The 19,042-nt window shown below is 39.5% G+C and overlaps 1 protein-coding gene across 4 annotated transcripts in view; it reads left to right on the plus strand.

Moving 5' to 3' along the window:
• Nucleotides 1–4,855: 4,855 nt before the first annotated feature.
• rapgef6 (Rap guanine nucleotide exchange factor (GEF) 6) overlaps nt 4,856–19,042 on the plus strand; it is a 245,849-nt gene continuing 231,662 nt past the window's right edge. For 2 of the 4 annotated variants that reach the window (XM_052013254.1, XM_052013255.1), the window contains exon 1: nt 4,857–5,676. In XM_052013254.1, coding sequence (XP_051869214.1) covers nt 5,608–5,676 — 69 coding nt within the window. In that variant the 5' untranslated portion in view covers nt 4,857–5,607. Of the gene's footprint in view, nt 5,677–19,042 lie in introns of all 4 variants that reach the window. The other 2 variants (XM_052013253.1, XM_052013257.1) reach the window with 2 other exon arrangements.

The following is a 19,042-nucleotide window of genomic DNA, read 5'->3' on the forward strand; positions in this document are numbered from 1 at the left end:
CATAATTTGCATGCATTGCAAAATTCCAAAGATTCACTACACTTTGTTTGCAGTAGATTCTTCTCATTCAGTCTCCTGGTTCTAGAAACCAGAACCACTTGAAACATTGTCTCTCCACCTACCTTGTCAAGCCCCTTAAGAATTTTGTATGTTTTAATGAGATTACCACTAACACTACAGAGTAGTAGCCCAGTTTGCTCACTCTCCCCCTCCATAGAACAATTCACCCCCTTAGCAGTGGGCTGAGTACACATCCTTGAGGTGCACTTGTGTTGACAGTCAGCAAGGAGGAGATGTTATTACTGATCTGCACTGACTGCAAGCTCCCTACAGAGGATCCAATTGCAAAGGGAGGTACAGAGGCCCAGGTTTTGAACCTTGGTTATCAGTAAATCTTCCTTGCACTCCCTTACTTAAGCAGGGAAACCACACCAGAACACAGTATTCCAGGATGCTCTAAAATTCCAGATCTTTATTCTTATATTCAGAATCAGATTTATTATCACTGACATATAGCATGAAATGTGTTATTTTGCAGGAGTACAGTGCAAAGACAAAAATTTATAAATTACAAAAATAAATTGTGCAAAAAAGGAATAGTAGTGTTCATGCACAGTTCAGAAATCTGATGGATGGGAAGAAGCTGTCCCTGAATCATTGAGTGTGGGTCTTCAGGCTCCTGTACCTCCTCCCGGATGGTAGTAATGAGAAGAGGGCATGTCCCAGATGGTGAGGGTCCTTAATGATGGATGCCACCTTCCTGAGGCACTGCCTCTAGAAAATGTCCTCAATGGTGGGGAGGGTTGTGCCCATGATGGAGCTGGCCGAGTCCATAATCCACTGCAGCCTCTTATGATCCTGTGCATTGGAGGCGCCATACCAGGCTGTGATGCAACCAGTCAGAATGCTCTCCACTGTACATCTATAGAAATATGTAAGAGTCTTTGGTGACATATCAAATCTCCTCAAACTCCTAATGAAGTAGAGCCACTGGCATGCCTTTTTCATGACTGCATCAATGTGTTGGGCCCAGGATAGATCCTCTGAGAATGTTGCTGCCCAGCAACTTGAAAATGCTCACCCTTTCCACTGCTGACCCCTCAATGGAGGACTGGTGAATGTTCTCCAGTCTTCCCCTTCATGAAGTACAGTTCCTTGGTCTTACTGACATTGAGTGCGAGGTTGTTGTTGCATCACCACTCAACCAGCCGATCCATCTCACTTCTGTAAGCCTCATCATCTGAGATTCCACCAAGAACAGTGGTGTCATCAGTAAATTTACAGATTGTGTTTGAGCTATGCTTAACCATACAGTCGTGAGTGTAGCAAGAGTAGAGCAGTGGTTTGAGTATGCATCCTTGAGGTGCGCTTGTGTTGACAGCGAGGAGGAAAATGTTATTAACGATCTGCACTGACTTTGGTTTCCCTACAAGTTGAGGATCCAATTGCAGAGGGAGGTACAGAGGCCCAGGTTTTGAAGCGTGGTTATTAGTATTGAGGGAATGATGGTATTGAACGCTGAGCTGTAATCAATAAACAGTAGCCTGACACGTTTTGCTGTTGTCTAGGTGCTCTGAAGCAGAGTGGAGAGTGAATGAGATTGTGTCTGCCGTAGACTTGTTGTGGCAGTAGGCAAATTGCAGCAGGTCCAGGTCCTAGCTCAGGAAGGAATTAATTCTAGCCATAACCAACCTCTCGAAGCACTTCATCACAGTAGGTGCAAGTCATTGAGGCAGCTCACCCTGCTCTTCTTGGGCATTTGAATGATTGCTGCCCTTTTGAAGTAGGTGGGAATCTCAGACTACAGTTGTGAGGGGTTGAAGATGTCCTTGAATGCTCCAGCCAGTTGGTCAGCATAGGTTTTAAGTACCCAGCTAGGTACACCGCCTTGCAAGGGTTCACCTTCTTGAAGGATGTTCAGACATTGGCCTCCGAGACAGGGTCATCAGATGCTGTTGCACAAAAATCCTCTTGCAACAAAGGATATCACATCATTTGCCTTCCCAATTGCAAGTTAATTTTCTGTGACTGTGTACAAAGAAACATAGGTCCCTGTGAAAATTAACACCTTTCAAATTTGCACCATTTTAAAAATATTCTGCTTTTTGATTTTTCTACCAAAGAGGATTATCTCACATTTGTTATATTTATTCCTACCATTTTCTGTTTGTTAACCAATCCTCAATCCATGACAGTATATCACAAGTCCTTTAATGTTGTTTAATAATCTCATGTGGCATTTTAGCAAAGGTCTTTAGAGTTCAAATACACAACATCCACTGGTTCTACATTATCTGTTCTACTAGAAAAATTCATGTGATTTCTCTAGCTCTTCACTCTGCTCTGGACCAAACTGATAACAGGAATACACATGAACAGCAGCCTGATATTGAATGCCAAGCTGCAGTCAACACAATCATCCCATCCACACTCATCATCAAGCTTCAAGACCTGGGCCTCTGCACCTCCCTCTGCAACTGGATTCTCAATTTCCTCATCAGCAGATTTCAACCAGCAAGGATTGGTAACATCTCCTCCTCAATGACCGTCAACACAGGTACACCTCATCTTATCTTAGCCTCCTGCTCTAATCCCTATATACATGAATGTGTGCCCAAGGACAGTTCCAATGCCTTCAATTCATCAATGACACCACTGTTACAACCTCAAAATACAATCAGATTTATCAAACAGCATTTGTCTTTCAAGAAATTGCAGAGAGTTGTGGACACAGCTCAGTCCATCACAGAAACCAACCTCCCCTCCATTGACTTTGTCTACACTTCCCACTGCCTTGGTAAAGCAGGTAAGATAATTAAAGACCCCTCCCACCCCAGTCACTCTCTCTTCTTCCCCCTTCCATCAGATAAAAGATACAAAAGCTTGAAAACACACACCAACAGGCTGAAGGACAGCTTCGATCCCACTGTTCTAAGACACTTGAATGGATCCCTTATACAATAAAGGTGAACTTTTGATCTCTCAGCCCACCTTGTCATGGCCTTTGCACCTTATTTGACTACCTGCACTTCACTTTAACACTATATTCTGCATTATTATTGCCTTTCCCCTTGTACTACCTCAACGTACTTGTGTTCGGAATTATCTGCATGGATGGCAAGCAAAACAAAGTTTTTCCACTGTATCTCAGTGACAATAATAAACCAATTACCAATGTTGATTCTGTCCAATTCTGGTATTATTTCCCCAAGTTCACCGATAGCACTTCTTAATGTCTGATTCTAACATTATCCACTCTTCTGATGTCAGTCCTAATGGGTCATAAATTGACCTCATTTAGTCCTTCTCCTCTCATCTAGATCCATGGCTAGCTCTGCACCAAGATTCCCAAAAGGGAGGAGAAACAAGTGCAAAATACTGTTGAAATATCATGGAAGATAACTATCTGGTCACCTCAAGTAGCTTACATTGGGATTTGTTGTTTGAAGACTTACCAGTTTCCCTTTCTCAGTACAAATATCCTGGAAGAAGTGTGCTGCAAGTTGGGATCCAAAACAACATTTAATTGGAAGGCGATAGAAGTTTGAAACATATTCCCAAACCGAACTAGAAAATAAGTATCATGCCATCAGTGCCTTCTGTCATAGAAGCACACGGTCCTCATGCCGGCATGGATTTGGGGAGCCGAAGGACCCGCTTCTGTGCTGTACCATTTTATGACTTTCTAAATTCACCACTGGGCTATTTGCTTTAATAGCGGTGACCAAATGTTTGGTCATGCTGCAGTTTCGAACAAGCCTGTATCCTGCTGCTCTTTGGTTTTAATTACATAACGGTATACGTTATTAGGTTGTTTCCCGAACTACTGTTTTTGAGGTGCCCGTTTCAGATATTTTTACACTACGGTTAGTTGCTAAATGTCTTGCACGATCTCTAGGTCAGCAGTAACATCAAAACAGGTCACATCACAAAATCAAAATGCACAAGTTTCGAGTCAAATTTTACCAGCTACCTTGTGAAAATGAATAGTGTTTGCTGCCAGCAATTCATTAGGTTGCAGCTGTGACCTTATAGCGAGCCACTTTCTAACCCACATGCTAATGTTCTAACTTACTTTGTAACCACAAAGCATACTTGGTGCATTTAAAAAAAGTCTAAAAAAATACACCTAAACATTCAAATGTAAATGAAAGCACACCTTTTAAGACTTTGCAGAGTAGTATGAGAACGTTAGTTTGGAAACACACTTACTTGTTGTCTATAATCCCATTTGTTGCATTACACTACTCAGGAGACACATTTCTTTTGCTACACCAGGGGAAAAAAAACAAACTAAGTGGAGGGCAGGGGCAATAAGGACCCCAGCTAATTTACTGAATCAATAGCAATAGAGGAACAGCTGCTACAATTCACTTTAATTCTCCATTCCACTCCCATTCTGATCTCTTAATATATTCCAACGAGACCCAACGTAAATTTGAGGAAGAGCGTCTCATCTTCTGATTCAACACAAGGCAGTGCACATGATTCGATGTAGATTTAAAAAGATTCAGATTATCTTCTATATTGGATTTCCTGTAACTGCAGTATGTGGAATTTTACAGTTCCGGCAGAGTTTATATTTTTTCCTCCTCTTGTCAATCATTTTTTCTTATTTAGAAATACTCTAGCCAAATCAGTTGTGATTAACAAAGCTTTCACCATCCTCTGAGTTGTCCCACCCCACCAACCTCCATTCAACTTCTCGTGGTCTCCACCCTATTGCACACATTCCTTTTGTCCTCTTTACCCCAACCCCTTATGTGCAAGTTAAAAATATTGATTTCTAATTTTCCAAATTCTGATGAAAGGTTATTCACCTGAATCAGTTATTCCGTTTCTCTCTTCACAGATGCTAGCTGACGTGCTGAACAATTACAGCATATTCCGTTTTTATTACCGCTGATACAGGCCAGCAAGCAGCCTAATACGCGAGGAGCACACACTCCTGCACGTAACTGCCACGGCAGGCCGGGAAGGGCAGAAAGAGAGAAAATAAAAAGTGCACAGAGAGTTGACAAGAGGGTGCGTGCAAGGTGGTGGCGGGCGCCGCCATCGCTTGCAGCTTGATTGACAGGAGGCGAAGTCCTGGAGTGCGCATTGCGCGTGTTGGCGGCGCCTGAACTTTGTCGCTGGAGTTTGACAGGGCGGCGGAGGGAGAGCGTGTGGAGGAGCCGCGGCGGGCCTGGTGCACGCTCCTCACCAGGTTATGTAGCCCGCCCCGTGGAGTGAAAACGTCGGGCAGAAACTTTTCGAAGGTCACAGGCAGAAGCGGGTGGGGTTTCTCTGCTCCCGACGCGTGGGAATCGGAAGGTGAATCGTGGCTCCGGGGTCGGTTGCCGTTAAAAATGTGTGGCAGCGGGGGCTGGAATCTGGATTGTGCCCCGGTCCCTTGCTTGGCTTGTGAACTTTGACAGTCGCCGGAGTGGAGAGGCGGCGGCTGGGAGGATATTTAACACAAACTCCATTGAAGGCGGCTTTCCCAGTGAGATCTCCACCTTTCTCTCTCTCTCTGTCTCCCCTCTTTCATTGGGAGCCGAGTCTCGCCGCTCCCGGAGACTTTGGTTTCATGTGGTGAGGGAGCCCGCGGCTCACTCCACTGGGATAATGACTTCCTACGTGGACCTACTTTTCAAGCAGGTTTTGATGAAAAAACCGTCAGAAAGAAGCCAGCAGGTAATTTCTGTTTTTTTTTAAAAAATAACAATCAGTAATCACACTTTTGAAGAGAGATTCCTTACTTTCGACACCACGCGATGGCCGTTTAAAGGGAGTGTCCCTCGGGCTTTTATTTTTGATCGTGCCGACAAAAACTTACGATTTGAGGGGGGGGGGGGGGATGTAGATTGACCCTTCGTGTAATCAGTATTTTGCGAATGGAGCACCCACTGTAAGTGCTATTTGCAAAATGTAGTTGCACAATCCAAACGAAAAATAGCCCTCCAAGCGCGGGAGCTTTGTTTGTTTCTTTAAGCAATCAGTGTTTTGCAAACCTGTTGAATTAAGGAGTTTTGTTGTGAAAACCAAAACGTTGTGTAGAATTTATTAAACCTTGGAAACAATACCTTGACTCTGTATTAAAATATCTTGTATAATTCATCCACAATAGCTAATTTTATTTTATGGGCAATATAACTCTGAACGGCACAAGTTTGTTTCCCTTTAATGGGTAAAGGTTACTAAAGCTTTTGTTGGTCTGGTGAATGTGTGTTATACACTGGTGTTTCATTCTTCCTGTGTGAAATTTGTCCTTCAAAGACTAAACTTTGTGAGATTAGTGTAATATTGTAAATATAAGAGTACTACTACAAGGTTGTCATTAGTTCCTCTCCTTTTCTGTGATTGCTTAATGATTTTTTTTCCCAGCAATATGATTCAATTTCAACAAATTTAGAACTGAATCATAAGTTTATCATTATTGTGCAGGATTTTATTCTTCTGTTCCAAATCATTGATTGATGCTGTAATGCAAGTAGTTGACCTTGCAATGAATAAGTGACTTGTCTTGATTTCATACATTAAATACAGTATAACTAGATCTTGAACAGGTATAATGGACCAAAAGACTTCCTTCCATATTGGATGGTTTGCTAAACTTGTTATTTGTTACAGGGAGCATTAAAGCTTCTTCTAATAGTAAAGGTGGTGTACATTACTATCATCTACTTGATTATACTGTCTTTAACATTTGTAAAATTTTCATTTTTTATAAGATATCTTTAGTCACGTACATCGAAACACACAGTAAAATGCATCTTTTTACGTAGTGTTCTGGGGGCAGCCCACAAGTGTAGTCACGCTTCTGGCACCAACGTAGCATGCCCACACTTCCTAACCTGTACATCTTTGGAATGTGGAGGAAATTGGAGCACCCAGAGGAAACCCACGCAGACGCAGGGAGAACGTACAAACTCCTTACAGACAGTGGCCAGAATTGAACCTGGGTCGCTGGCGCTGTATAGCATTACGCTAACCGCCACACTACCTTCTTTTCTACTTAATTACAATGCCTATCTCCCATCTAGCACACAAGATGAAATGCTTTTGGTGGGAACATTTTGTAATGATGAAAGGGCACTTTCCTTAAAATAGCCTGTTGTGTAGCATATTAGTATCTTGGTTTAAAAAAAAGTTCTTGAACTGTCATTGTGCAAACATGTATGTTTTTTTTCTCAGCACAAAATGATTTTAGACATGCTGTCCAGCAGATGACTAGAAAATATAGTCAGTCCACCTCAATAATGGAGGCAAGCTAAATATAGGAATTATCTGCAATATGCTTAATCTAATGGATGCAACAGAATTGTGCTGTCATTATGAAAAAAGTATTATATTAACTAATTTATTGTATATTCAATTATTTGATAGCAAGTGCTATAGTTCCAGGGATTTCAGCTTTTAAGTTTAGATTGGAGAACTGGGGTTGAGCTGCAAAGGTTGAGAGTAGATGCAAGAGTTGAAACAAAAGAAAAGGTTATACACTCATTTAAATAAAGTAAATAGACACTTGTTCTCATTACAAGGATCATTCAAAGACAAAACTTAAATGTATGGGCTAAAGATACAAGGGAATGTGAGGGGAAAAGATGTCTTTACTTCTAAGAGTGGTCGTGATCTGGAATTTGCTGCCTGGTGGGATAGTGGAAACTGAATGATTAGTGCATTCAATGGGGAATTAGATAGCCCTGCAAATTCTTAAGTGCCCAGGAGGTGCAAGCTGGAGAATTGGATTGTCATGTTCTACATGGAGATGGCAGGGATTCACTTGAATGATGACCACCTGTGCCACACTGATACAATTCTAAATGCTGTGTAGTTTAGTGTCTTGTATCTTGACCATTAGTGTTGAAATTCTGATTTTACGAGAATTGTAAATTGTATTTTTACTTAAAAAAAAGTTAGCATTTTGATAAGCAATTTGTAAGGAAATTTGAATATGATGGGTAATTTATTTCAAACTCGGGTGAGTTGGAAAATTCAGAATAGTGAATAAAGTACCATTTATAAACAGGACTTGGTTCAATTTCTTTGTATTTGCTGCATTCTTGCTCTTTTATTGCTTTGGGAGGTACTGAGTGGTGAGGCATTAATGAAACCAGCCCTTGAGCAGGTAATGTACCTACAGCTGGAATTTTTCAAAATTTATTTTGATGGCGTTTTTCAATTTTGAAGTTTCAACTAAGATCAGTTTTAAATCAGAATCTGGAGAAATCCATGCAGTCATGAAGAGAACATGCAAACTTCATGTAGACCACAACAACAGAATTGAACACAGGTCTCTGGTGCTGTGAGGCAGCCACTCTACTGGAAGTATAATAAAGAAAATGGAATTAATGTAGGATTATTGTAAAATGGCTGGTTGATGGTCAGTGTGGATTCAGTGGGTCGATACAGCCATGCTGCATCTCTCTGTGACTCTGACTTGCCCAAGAGACCCATCAGCTTTGGTCTCTAAGTAAAATGTATTGAAAACTTCTCCAAGGTTAGGGAATTGCATTCTTGTACAATTCCCATATCAGTCATTACAGCACACAGCATCTGAGTTGGTGCTGGCTAAGCAAAGTAGACACATCAAGATTTGCATGGAAGCTCTATATTTAGGTTGAATATTCAATAAAAGAAAATAGGTGGGGAGCATGTCCTATTTTCTGTTTGTGATTTGAATTTGTTATAGGTTCTAGTAAATTCCCAACAGCAAATTAAAGATAAAGTGAACTGTAATTTCCAAGTTTCTCCCTCTTGGTTTTGTTAGAATAGCTGACTGATGTGTGTAATCTCCCGCCCTGAAGTAATTGTTTTTGAGACACCTCTGGAAGACACTAGATTGAGCTTCTGCAATGTTCGTGACCACTTAAAACCCTGGGATGGAACCATCTGGTCCTGGAAATTGTAGTTACTTAGATCCATTATTTTCTCTATTGCTGTTGTTCATGTTTAATTTTGGTGAGGAACAAGGATGTATTTCCCAGTCAGGATGGAATTGGAGGAGTACTTGCTGGTGGTGTTCTCATGTTCCTGCTGCCCTTGGTGATGGAAGTCACAGGTTTGAGGAGAAGTTGGAGCAGCTGAGATGAGTAACTGTAGTTCATTTTGCAGATGGTTCACAGTACAGCCAGTGTGTAATGGTGATGAAGTGAATGAACGTTTCAGTAAATTTGCATGGTTTACTGTGGACAGTCAGTCTTGTCAATTGAAACCGGCTTTGCTTAGATCGAGAACTCTAGTCTTTTGCATTTCACCCATTTCAAATGCTACGATCAGTTTGATCTTCTGATCTTTAAAAAATGGATTTTCATGCACCGTTGAACTTAATTTAGTAATGAGACATTTAATTTTAATGTGGCTTGCCCTCTCACCGGTTTTAGAATGTATATATATTTGTGTACATACTCAATATATGCAGTATGTTTCTGATGTGAGCTGGTTTAAAAAAAAGGTTTAAAATCCATCTCCGTGCCCCTCTTCCCATCCTAAAACCATTTTGGGTATGATAATACTCGTTTGTTTTCTTGTCTTATCAGTGTACGGCAGCTACTGGGAGTCATAAGCAACTCCACAACAGTCTTAACTGATTTTGTTTAATTTTACCTATAAAGTCATCATGCCATCTTCTTGCTTCAGTTATATCCTCTCTTTGACCAAGGATGAAATGATTTCAATAAAGGGTATTCATCCTACTTTAATTTCATAGCTCTCCTGAAGGCTGTTTCCTTGCATATTTACTTCCCAGTCTTAGTTGTCCTACAATGATATCTTCAAGTTGAATTTGTGCCAGAAATACATTGTCTTTTTTTTTGTCAGACATCTTTTAAGTGAGATGTTAAGCTAAGACCTTGTTATCTCTCTGTAGTGGTTGTAAGAGAATCCATAATATTACTTTGTAGAAAACCAATGAAATATTTTTGAAGTACTATACCATTTATCCCTTAAAAAGATTGATTTATCTCATTGTACAATAACTTGCTGTACACAAATTGGTTGGCATCTTTCCTATATTGCCTCAGTAACTACAAAAAATGTCATTATCTGTAAAGTGCATTGGGAAATTTAGAGACAGCGAAGAGCGCTGTTGAAGTTGTACCTTGTGTACAAAGGAGATGATTGTGGTTGTTGGAGTGCAGTCACCCCAGCCCCAGGATGTTATTGCCAGAGTTCATCGGAACATTTTCCTGGGCCCAATCACCTTAAATTGCTTCAATGATATTCCTTCCTTTGTAAGGTAATGTGAGGATTTTTGTTGTTCAATACCATGTTCTTTGTTTAAGCTTTTTATTTTGTTTATTTGCTTAGCATCCAGCAGAATATTTGCCTTTCAGCCACATAATGGAAATTGAGTCTGAAACTAGGGATTTCTGCTTATACGGTTAATAATTACTGCATGTATTGATAGGCTCATTAGCATGCCAAGGATCAATACTAAGATAAGCTTTGGTATGAAGAGCAGCCCTGGAATAACATTCTCCAAATTTTGCACTGAAGATTGTATTGCTTGCTGCCTGTCAGACATGTTTCGAGAAATTTATGGGTACAGGGTAACTGGGCAACTGGCCTCTAGTTTTCTGATGCTGCTGTCTATTGTTTTGTAATGTTGTGACACCAGGAGACATGTGCTTAAGATGCACAAAGTTTGTGAGGCTGCCAGTGCTGTACTTATTTCCTCCTCCATCCATCCAGTATACATTTAAGAGCACTGGAGTATACTTTGGAAGATAGTTGCAGTTGTTGGAGGTCAATCTCCCAGCACCAGAACATTGTTGCCAGAGTTCCTCAGGGCAGTGTCCTAGGCTAAATAATTTTTATCTCAAGTTCCAAAGCTTGGCAGTGAGGAGCTTCAGTCATGAATTCATAACTTCATCGGCCACATCTGGGAAGAGGGCGATATACCAGGTATTTCGTGGATGCCATAACTGTCGCTATCATCGAGAAAGGAGGCAAATCTGACTGTGGTAGCTACAGAAGGGTCTCCTTGTAGTCTATCAAAAGGAAACTCATTGCCAGGAACCTCCTCAACTGCCTCCTGCCAATAGGCAAAGAGCTGTTTCCTGAATTGCAGTGTGGATTCCGTCCACGTCAAGCATGACTCCAAGATAATGCAGGGAGAAACACCAACAGCTGTAGATGGCATTTTCTGACCTCACTAAAACCCTTATGAGACTGTGGAGTACCCTACTGAAATTTGATGGTCTGTAAAAGTTTTGAACCATCTTCCATTTTCTTCATGGTAGCATGACTTTACGTATTTCAGGAGTCACCTTGGAGATGAAAAAGTTATTTGAAGATTTAAGACCACAAACTTGGCATGATCCACTGGTCAGCAATGATCCCTACCCTCTGTTTCTGAGACCTGATGATCAGCACAAGATGCCACAAAGCACTGGAGAGAGAACACTGCATTTCCTCCATGCCCACTGGCATGATAGGTAAATCAACGTTAATGGTCTCTATTGGCCAGTGTCTCCAATACTGAGGTGCTAATTACATACAGTGTGTTCTTTTGGGCAACCCATGCACTCAAGTGCCTGACATCAGCCTCCTGAAATAGACACTCTATTCCAAGCTATGTCACAGGAACAGATTACCAAATGGACAGTAAAAGATTCAAGAATGTTCTTATAAAGGTCCTGGGATATGTGGGGGGGGGGGGGGGGGGCCCCCAGGAATGCAATATTCTCCTGTGAATTCCTGGCCTGTAATTGCTCAGAGTGTAGGAACTACATTCAGAAGGCCAATGAGAACCTTGATTGCATATGCATGGAAGCTTGGCATAAATAGCTAAAGAAGTGAAGCACCAGCCAAACCATCCATTTCACAAAGCATCCTCAGCCCCACCTGCAGCAATATATGCGGTTCCTACATTGGTGTCATCAAGCATCACAGAACCCACCTTTTCTGCATGTTAAAACTTTTTTTCTTGCTTTTCCCAATTCTGATGAAGAGTCTTTGACTTGAAATGCCAACTCTTTTCTTTCCACAGATGTTGCCTGACCTAATGAGTGTTTGCAGCATTTGCTGTTTCAGATAACAGTGCAAATTTAAAAAGAAGTATCTGATTTTCTCAGTTTTAATCTTGTGCTGCTTATTTGTCCAATTATAAACTTTTAAGAATGTTGTGAAGCAAATTCTGTGACAAAGGTAAGTTAATGAATAACTGTTCAAAAAGGTACGTGAGAAATAAATGTTCTAAGTGTGTGAGTTGGATATTTTTTTTAAAAAAAAGCAAACATGGATTGGCTTTGCATTCTCCCTGCACATAAAAAGACAAAATTAATAAATATTTTTGTTTTGCCAGTAGTGGCTTTTGAAATGTTAACAAAGGCTTTTTAAATTGTAGAATATTGAACTAACATAAAAGGCTGTTGGAATATTTTTAATAGTCTTAATATTAAGTACACCAGTTGAACAACATCTAGTGAGGAGGATGTGATGAACAGGATGAAACAGCATGTGCTTTACATTTGTGGGATAGGATTTGAGAATAGGCTTGAACATGTTGGGCAAAAACCCTCTAGTTCTTTTCACTTTTGCGATTATGTGAACAGCGTTACTGACAAACACTTATGACTCTCGGGTTTATTATTTTTCAGTCAAAAATATGAACAGTATCCAATGAGAAATACCTGGGTTCATTTTGCAAAATAGTGTGACTAAGTTTGATAACTTGGTTATTGGCAAGACCCATGCTTTATGACTTGACTATGGGAGAATGGGCAGTATGGTAAAGAACTAAATATCTTGTACTAGAGAGAAGGCATCTTATTCAATTGGGTTTGGTGATTTGTAGTTGTTGACATTTATTGATAACTTTGGATCAGGGATTTTTTTATATAGAAATCTGTTTCTCGACAGTTAAAGCTGAATAAAGAATTCTAAGTTGCTGTGTTACATTTGTGACAAGATAGAATCCTGTCAATGACCGACAGAAAGTGGCAACTTAGCAACAAACATTTATACCAATTCTTAAGTAAGTTGTCTGTTAGAAGGTGATATGTAGCCAGAATATGTAATCTCAAACATCGCCAGCCGGTCTTGCAATGATATTCTGTACTTTAGCCATTGCAGAATGTGGAAAATTTTCTGGTCGTTTTCAGGCATCTGTTAAGATGATTTTTTTTTGTGTTAAGCAGAAATATTTGACGTGCAACCAAGAGAAATGAGACTTCTTTTGAAATTAGTTTCAGGCATTGACTTAGTGTTTTTATTAAATTGGCTAATTGATTTCCAATAGAATTATTGTGCAAATTTTCTCTCCCTGCTACTGATGGATAGTGCTCATTGTGTTGTCATTGAAGTGGAATTGGGATCCTATAGTTACTGTTATGCTTGCACTGTGTCACTGAGATCATTGTAATACAGTTGATCTCACATGGTGTTTATGGATTAAAAAAAACAGTGAAACTCTTTGGTCTGGTTCTTTCTCACTCTGGCTCTCTACTTTTCTTCCTTTCTCTTCTCCCCACTGGTCCCCTTTCTCGCCCTCTTTCTCACAAAAGTTCCTTAATCTCAGGTTGTGCAGTTTAGTTTCATGAATGGATGCAAAAATCACTTATCGTGAACAAGTGCATAACCACTTCTGGAAGTTTAAATTTTAGCTAAATCTTCTGGTAGAAATAATGGTTCCAGCTCTTGGCTCCCAATGAGTCCTTTGAGAAGTTTCTAAAATTAATTAACAATTTGCATTTTTATTAATCAAAGGTGTTTTTTATTGCACATTTTTGATGCGATTTTTGAACTTCCAAATCGATCATTTATCAACTCAAAAATAAGAGGACAGTAATGGATCTTGCTCTATTATATAACCCTTTTAAGCTCTTTTTGTTAGTTGCTAATAATTTTCCAAGTTTATAAACCTGGTTCAGTGTTGATTTTTGGAAGGAGTTAAGACCAGAACTGGTATCTGATTCCACTTGGCTAAGGTATTATTCACATTTACCCTGGTTCCGTTTTGGAGTAATAAAGTTTCATTACGCTATTGATCAATGCTTTCTTTCATATTCAGTACCTTTTTAAAATTATCATCTGGAATTTGGGAAAATCTTTTTGAGCACTTAAGGAAACAAAAAATATCTCCAGATATTAATTGCACTTAGTTTTTAGCATTTTGTAATTCCACTTCTATAAATATGAGTATCCTAGAAAATTATTTAATATAATTATGTGTGATTACACATCCAAAAATACAATTGTATTTTACTGTTAGTCATCATTAGTAATTTGTTAGGTAGCTTTCGTGGATAACTGCTATCTTGGAGTTCCATTCTGTGGAATGATGTTTTAGAAAATGATTATTGAATTATCCTTCTATTGATCTTTAAGTTGTATCGTGTTCTAAATGTGTACCTAACATTTTCTTGCAGAATGAATGAACAGGAGTCGTTAATTTCATTTTGTTGTAAGACTGATGGAATAGATAATGAAAGTATAAAATTCATGTGTACTTGGAAGAAAGCTCGTGTTGCCATGTGATTATCAATGGAAGATACAGTTGATATGCTGAAAACACTTTTTTTTAAACAGATCAATGAGGATTGCACTGATGATGTATCCAAAATTGAATAAATTTTATGGTTACCTTCAGCTGTTTCGAGACATAAGATTATGCTTGGATATGAGAGAGCCCTGCAAAACTGGCAACCATCAATTTTTTCCCAGTCCTTCGTGATGATTGGTTGCCTATATTTTCAGGGGGATGTGATGATCGAATTGGATGGATTAATCGGTATGGACATTGCTGTGCAGTCATGGAGGACTGGGAAGTTTTGCCAATGTTTCCCATTGTTGCACCATTTTTGGAACACTTTGCAAGATGCATGTTGTTCGCATGAATTAATATGAGATCTCAAAATATGTGTAGCTTTATCTTTTCAGGCTCTCACAAAGAAATTTGTTCCTGATTTGCCTAATATTTACACATGTGACTTGTTTGGCCATCTCTTGTTGAGCTGAGGTGCAAAGAACATTTTCTGGGCATAGATTTGGCAATGCATCTTGTCCAACAGAATCGAAAATGTAATTGGCAGCTCTCTTAACACTTTTTTTCCAGCAACCTTCAAGCAACTTAAAGCTATGCTAAAATGTTCAATTGCTGCTGCCTTCCATATCATTCCATTTATTATACCTCAAGAAAATATTCTGGTAACATATTCAGAAAATGTGCTTATTTTGAAATAAATTCAAGAGGATGAAGCAGTGAACTTGATTCAACACTCTTAGCATCCTATTAATTTCTGACTCTCTCTGGAAAAAGGTAGATTCAGAAGTTGAAGCAAAGAATGTGACAAGATGTCTGGAATCACTACTTACAGTTTGCTAAGAGTGTTGAATCGAGCTCACTGACAAGTTACTAGCTATTGGGTGTCATTTGTCAGCATTTTCATTTGAGTAATTATGTGAAATATTATGTTGTTTCTGAAGAACTGATAAAACAAATTTCGTGCATTGACTGAAATTAAGTTTTTGGAATGATATCAGAATCAGATTTATTATCACTGATATATGACATTTTGTTGTTTGGTGTCAGCAATACAGGTCAAAGACATAAATCTATAAATTACAAAAGTAAATAGTGCAAAAAAAAACAATGAGGTGGTGTTCATGGATCATTCAGAAATCTGGTGATGGAGGGGAAGAAGCTGTTCCTGAGTCGTTGAGTGTGGGTCTTCAGGCTCCTGTACCTCCTCCCTGATGGTAGCAATGAAAAGAGGTCATGCTCCAGATGGTGAGGGTCCTTAATGAGGGATGCCACCTTCTTGAGGCACTGCCTCTTGAAGGTGTCTTTGATGGTGGGGAGGGTTGTGCCTATGATGGAGCTGGCTGAGTCTATAACCCTCTGCAGCCTCTTGTGGTCCTGTGCATTGAAGGCTTCATACCAGACTGTGATGCAATGTCAGAATGCTCTCTACTGTACATCTATAGAAATTGGTAAGAGTTTTTGGTACATACCAAGTCGCTTTAAGCACCTAATGAAATAGAGCTGCTGTTGTGCTGCCTTTCTTGATTGCATCAATGTGTTGGGCCCAGGATAGATCCTCTGCGATGTTGATGCCCAGGAACTTGAAACTGCTCACCCTTTCCACCGATGACCCTCCAATGAGGATTCCTGAAGAAATACAATCAGTTCCTTGGTCTTGCTGATGTTGAGCGTGAGGTTGTTGTTGCGGCACCACTCAACCAGCTGATCTTTCTCACTCCTGTAAGCCTCCTCATCGCTATCTGAGATTCTACCAACAACAGTGGTGTCATCGGCAAATTTATAGATGGTGTTTGAGCTATGCTTGGCCACACGGTCATGAGCACAGAGAGAGTAAAGCAGTGGGCTAAGCACATATCCTTGAGGTGCACCTGTGTTGATAGTGAGGAGGAGATGTTATCACTGACTGTGGTCTCCCTGTAAGGAAGTTGAAGATCCAGTTGCAGAGGTGGGTACAGAGGCCCAGATTTTATTAGTACTGAGGGAATGATGGTGTTGAACATCGAGCTGTAATTGATAAGCAGTAGCTAAAAATACAGTATGTCTTGCGGTTGTCTTGGTGCTCCAAAGTAGAGTGCACTTAAAATGGACTTTTAATGATGAACAATGGGTATTGTGGAAAACGTATATAACCAGAGCATGCACTTAATATGATAGTCCATTTATACAGTTTTTGCCAGGGGACAATACCTACCAACATGGGTTCAATTTACAGTTGTCTGCTCCATATCACAAAATACTACATATAATGTTTGCTTTTGTGTATTTAAGATTACTTTAGAGTCAGTAAGTTACTCAAGAAGTGTAGTCATTGGTTTTGTAGGTGCACTGAGGTGGTGATCATTGACTGGTGCAATAGAATTTTCAAACCTCCTGGAAGCACTACCTATGATTGTAATCTGAAATAAGACTGTAGATTGATTTTTCAGTAGTTGAGGTAGCACTGATTTAAAAATGTAGCCAGTGATTCACTTGAAGATGCAAGACAAGACAGAAAGGGTGTTCTTTGAAGAGTTCTTTATAATCAAGAAGCCAGCATGTTGGGTTTAATCAAGAATAGTATTAGATGCCAATCCAAAATAAATTCGTTTTAAAATTAAGATACTAAATTTCAAGGTATTTACTATAGTTAAATCTCGAATCATTTAGTTTGTCAATCCTTTTGAAGTTAAAACATTTCATTTTACACTTTTAGAAACCACTCATTTCAGTTTCAATTAAAATATTAATTGACATGCATACCATTTGCTTTCACTTTTGTTTGAAAGCCATAAGGATCAAACATTGGGTGGTGCTTGTTTCATATTATGTGACTAATACCTTGTAGGAATTTGCTCTCTCCATTGTTATTATTGTTGCTATACTGTGGGCTGATTTCATTAACGGAAAGGAAAGAAAAAAAATGAAGATGAGAAGCCAGCCACCTAATGATTAATATGTATGCTTCGATCCTGTCCAAAATTGAGCACAAATTATTGTAAATCTCACTTTCAAGTGCTTTACATTTCCAGCAACCTGTTTCAATCTTGGACTAATCTGGAAACTGCTACTCTAACTGCTATATTATTTCTGATGGGGTGAGACCAAATGAGTTATTCCCTTTGTTCTACTGATCACTCCCCACCATTTCTGCTACTGAAACTAACTTGTATTCTCTTTCCCAGGTGTGATAAAGGGTCTTGGATCTGGAATGTTAATGTTTCTCTTTCCACAGATGTTGCCTGACCTGCTGAGTGTTCCAGCATTTTCCGATTTTATTGCATACTTAGTTCATCCACTTTTCCAAGGATTCACTGATACAGCAGAAGATGAGAGCCTTGTCTCGGTGCATAGCTTTAAAAACAATAGATATGTAATTATATTGCGCAATACTATTCAATGCAGTAAAGGCACTGCAGTAATGCAAGAAGTACTTAACAAATTAATTTATATTTTAAACAGAAATGCCTAATTTTGCTGAAGAAAATGCCCGTTAAGCTAAAATCAAAGGTGCTCTGCTTCTGAGAAATGTTTATTTAAACAAATAGATTCTATTATCCTTTGCATTTAAGCAATACACAACTTCAATAATTGACATTCACTTTATACAATACCAACTATTTTTGCTGCTCCTCTACTCTCTCACTGTCTTTCAGCTGTGTCCTCCCACCTTGCCAACAATCTTCATTTACTATTCTATTTTTAAGAAGTGCATTAATCATCCTCTCATCATTGCAGATGTATGGTAAACAAGTAAACTGGGGCATTCAGACCTTGTTGAGTTCCTGAACCAAGTCATGTCATTTGCTGAGCATCATCACTGAACTGAAGCCTCATCCTGATTGTACATTTGAAATGAGAACTCATTCTTCTTTCAGGTCGGGAAGGGAATGTTAATTTGACCAGCAGAATGACATTGGAGGAACATGCCTCCGTAGGACAGTGAAGGTGGACCAGACAGAAGTAAACTACATAGAATAGCAAATGCAATGGCAGGTCGAATAGACCTGTTTGTAGATGGATTGTTGTGCCAGAAAAGCTTGAGTTAGCTTTTCTAGGTTAAACTTAAAAAAAAAATGTGAGAGGATGTACTGGCAGGCCTGGGTTTCATAAACATTCTATTCCCACTGCACTTTCTCTGTAGCTGTTACACTTTATTCTGCATTCTGTTACTGTTTTACCCTGTACTACCTCAATGCACTATTATAATGAATTGCTCTCTATCAACTGTATGCAAAACAAGTTTTTCCACTGTACCTCTGTACATGTGACAATGATAAACCAATTTACCAATTTTTATTTACCACCACCTCTTCTGCACTCTGCCTGTTGCTACCACATCTTTCCCCTAGTGTGGTGACCAGAACTGTACAAAATAGTTCAAGTGCAGTCTAATTAGTCTTTTGTACAGCTACAACATGACGTCCCAACTCTTAAACTCAACACCTTAGCCCATGAAGGCAAGCATACCAAATGCCACCTTCACTACCCTGTCACCTGTGTTGCTATTTTCAGGGAGCTATGGACTTGCACCCCAAGGTCTCTCTGTACGCCAATGCACCCAAGTCCCTGCCATTTATTCTATATGTTGTACTA

Source organism: Pristis pectinata, chromosome 4 (genome assembly GCF_009764475.1).
Source record: "Pristis pectinata isolate sPriPec2 chromosome 4, sPriPec2.1.pri, whole genome shotgun sequence".
NCBI lineage: Eukaryota > Metazoa > Chordata > Chondrichthyes > Rhinopristiformes > Pristidae > Pristis > Pristis pectinata.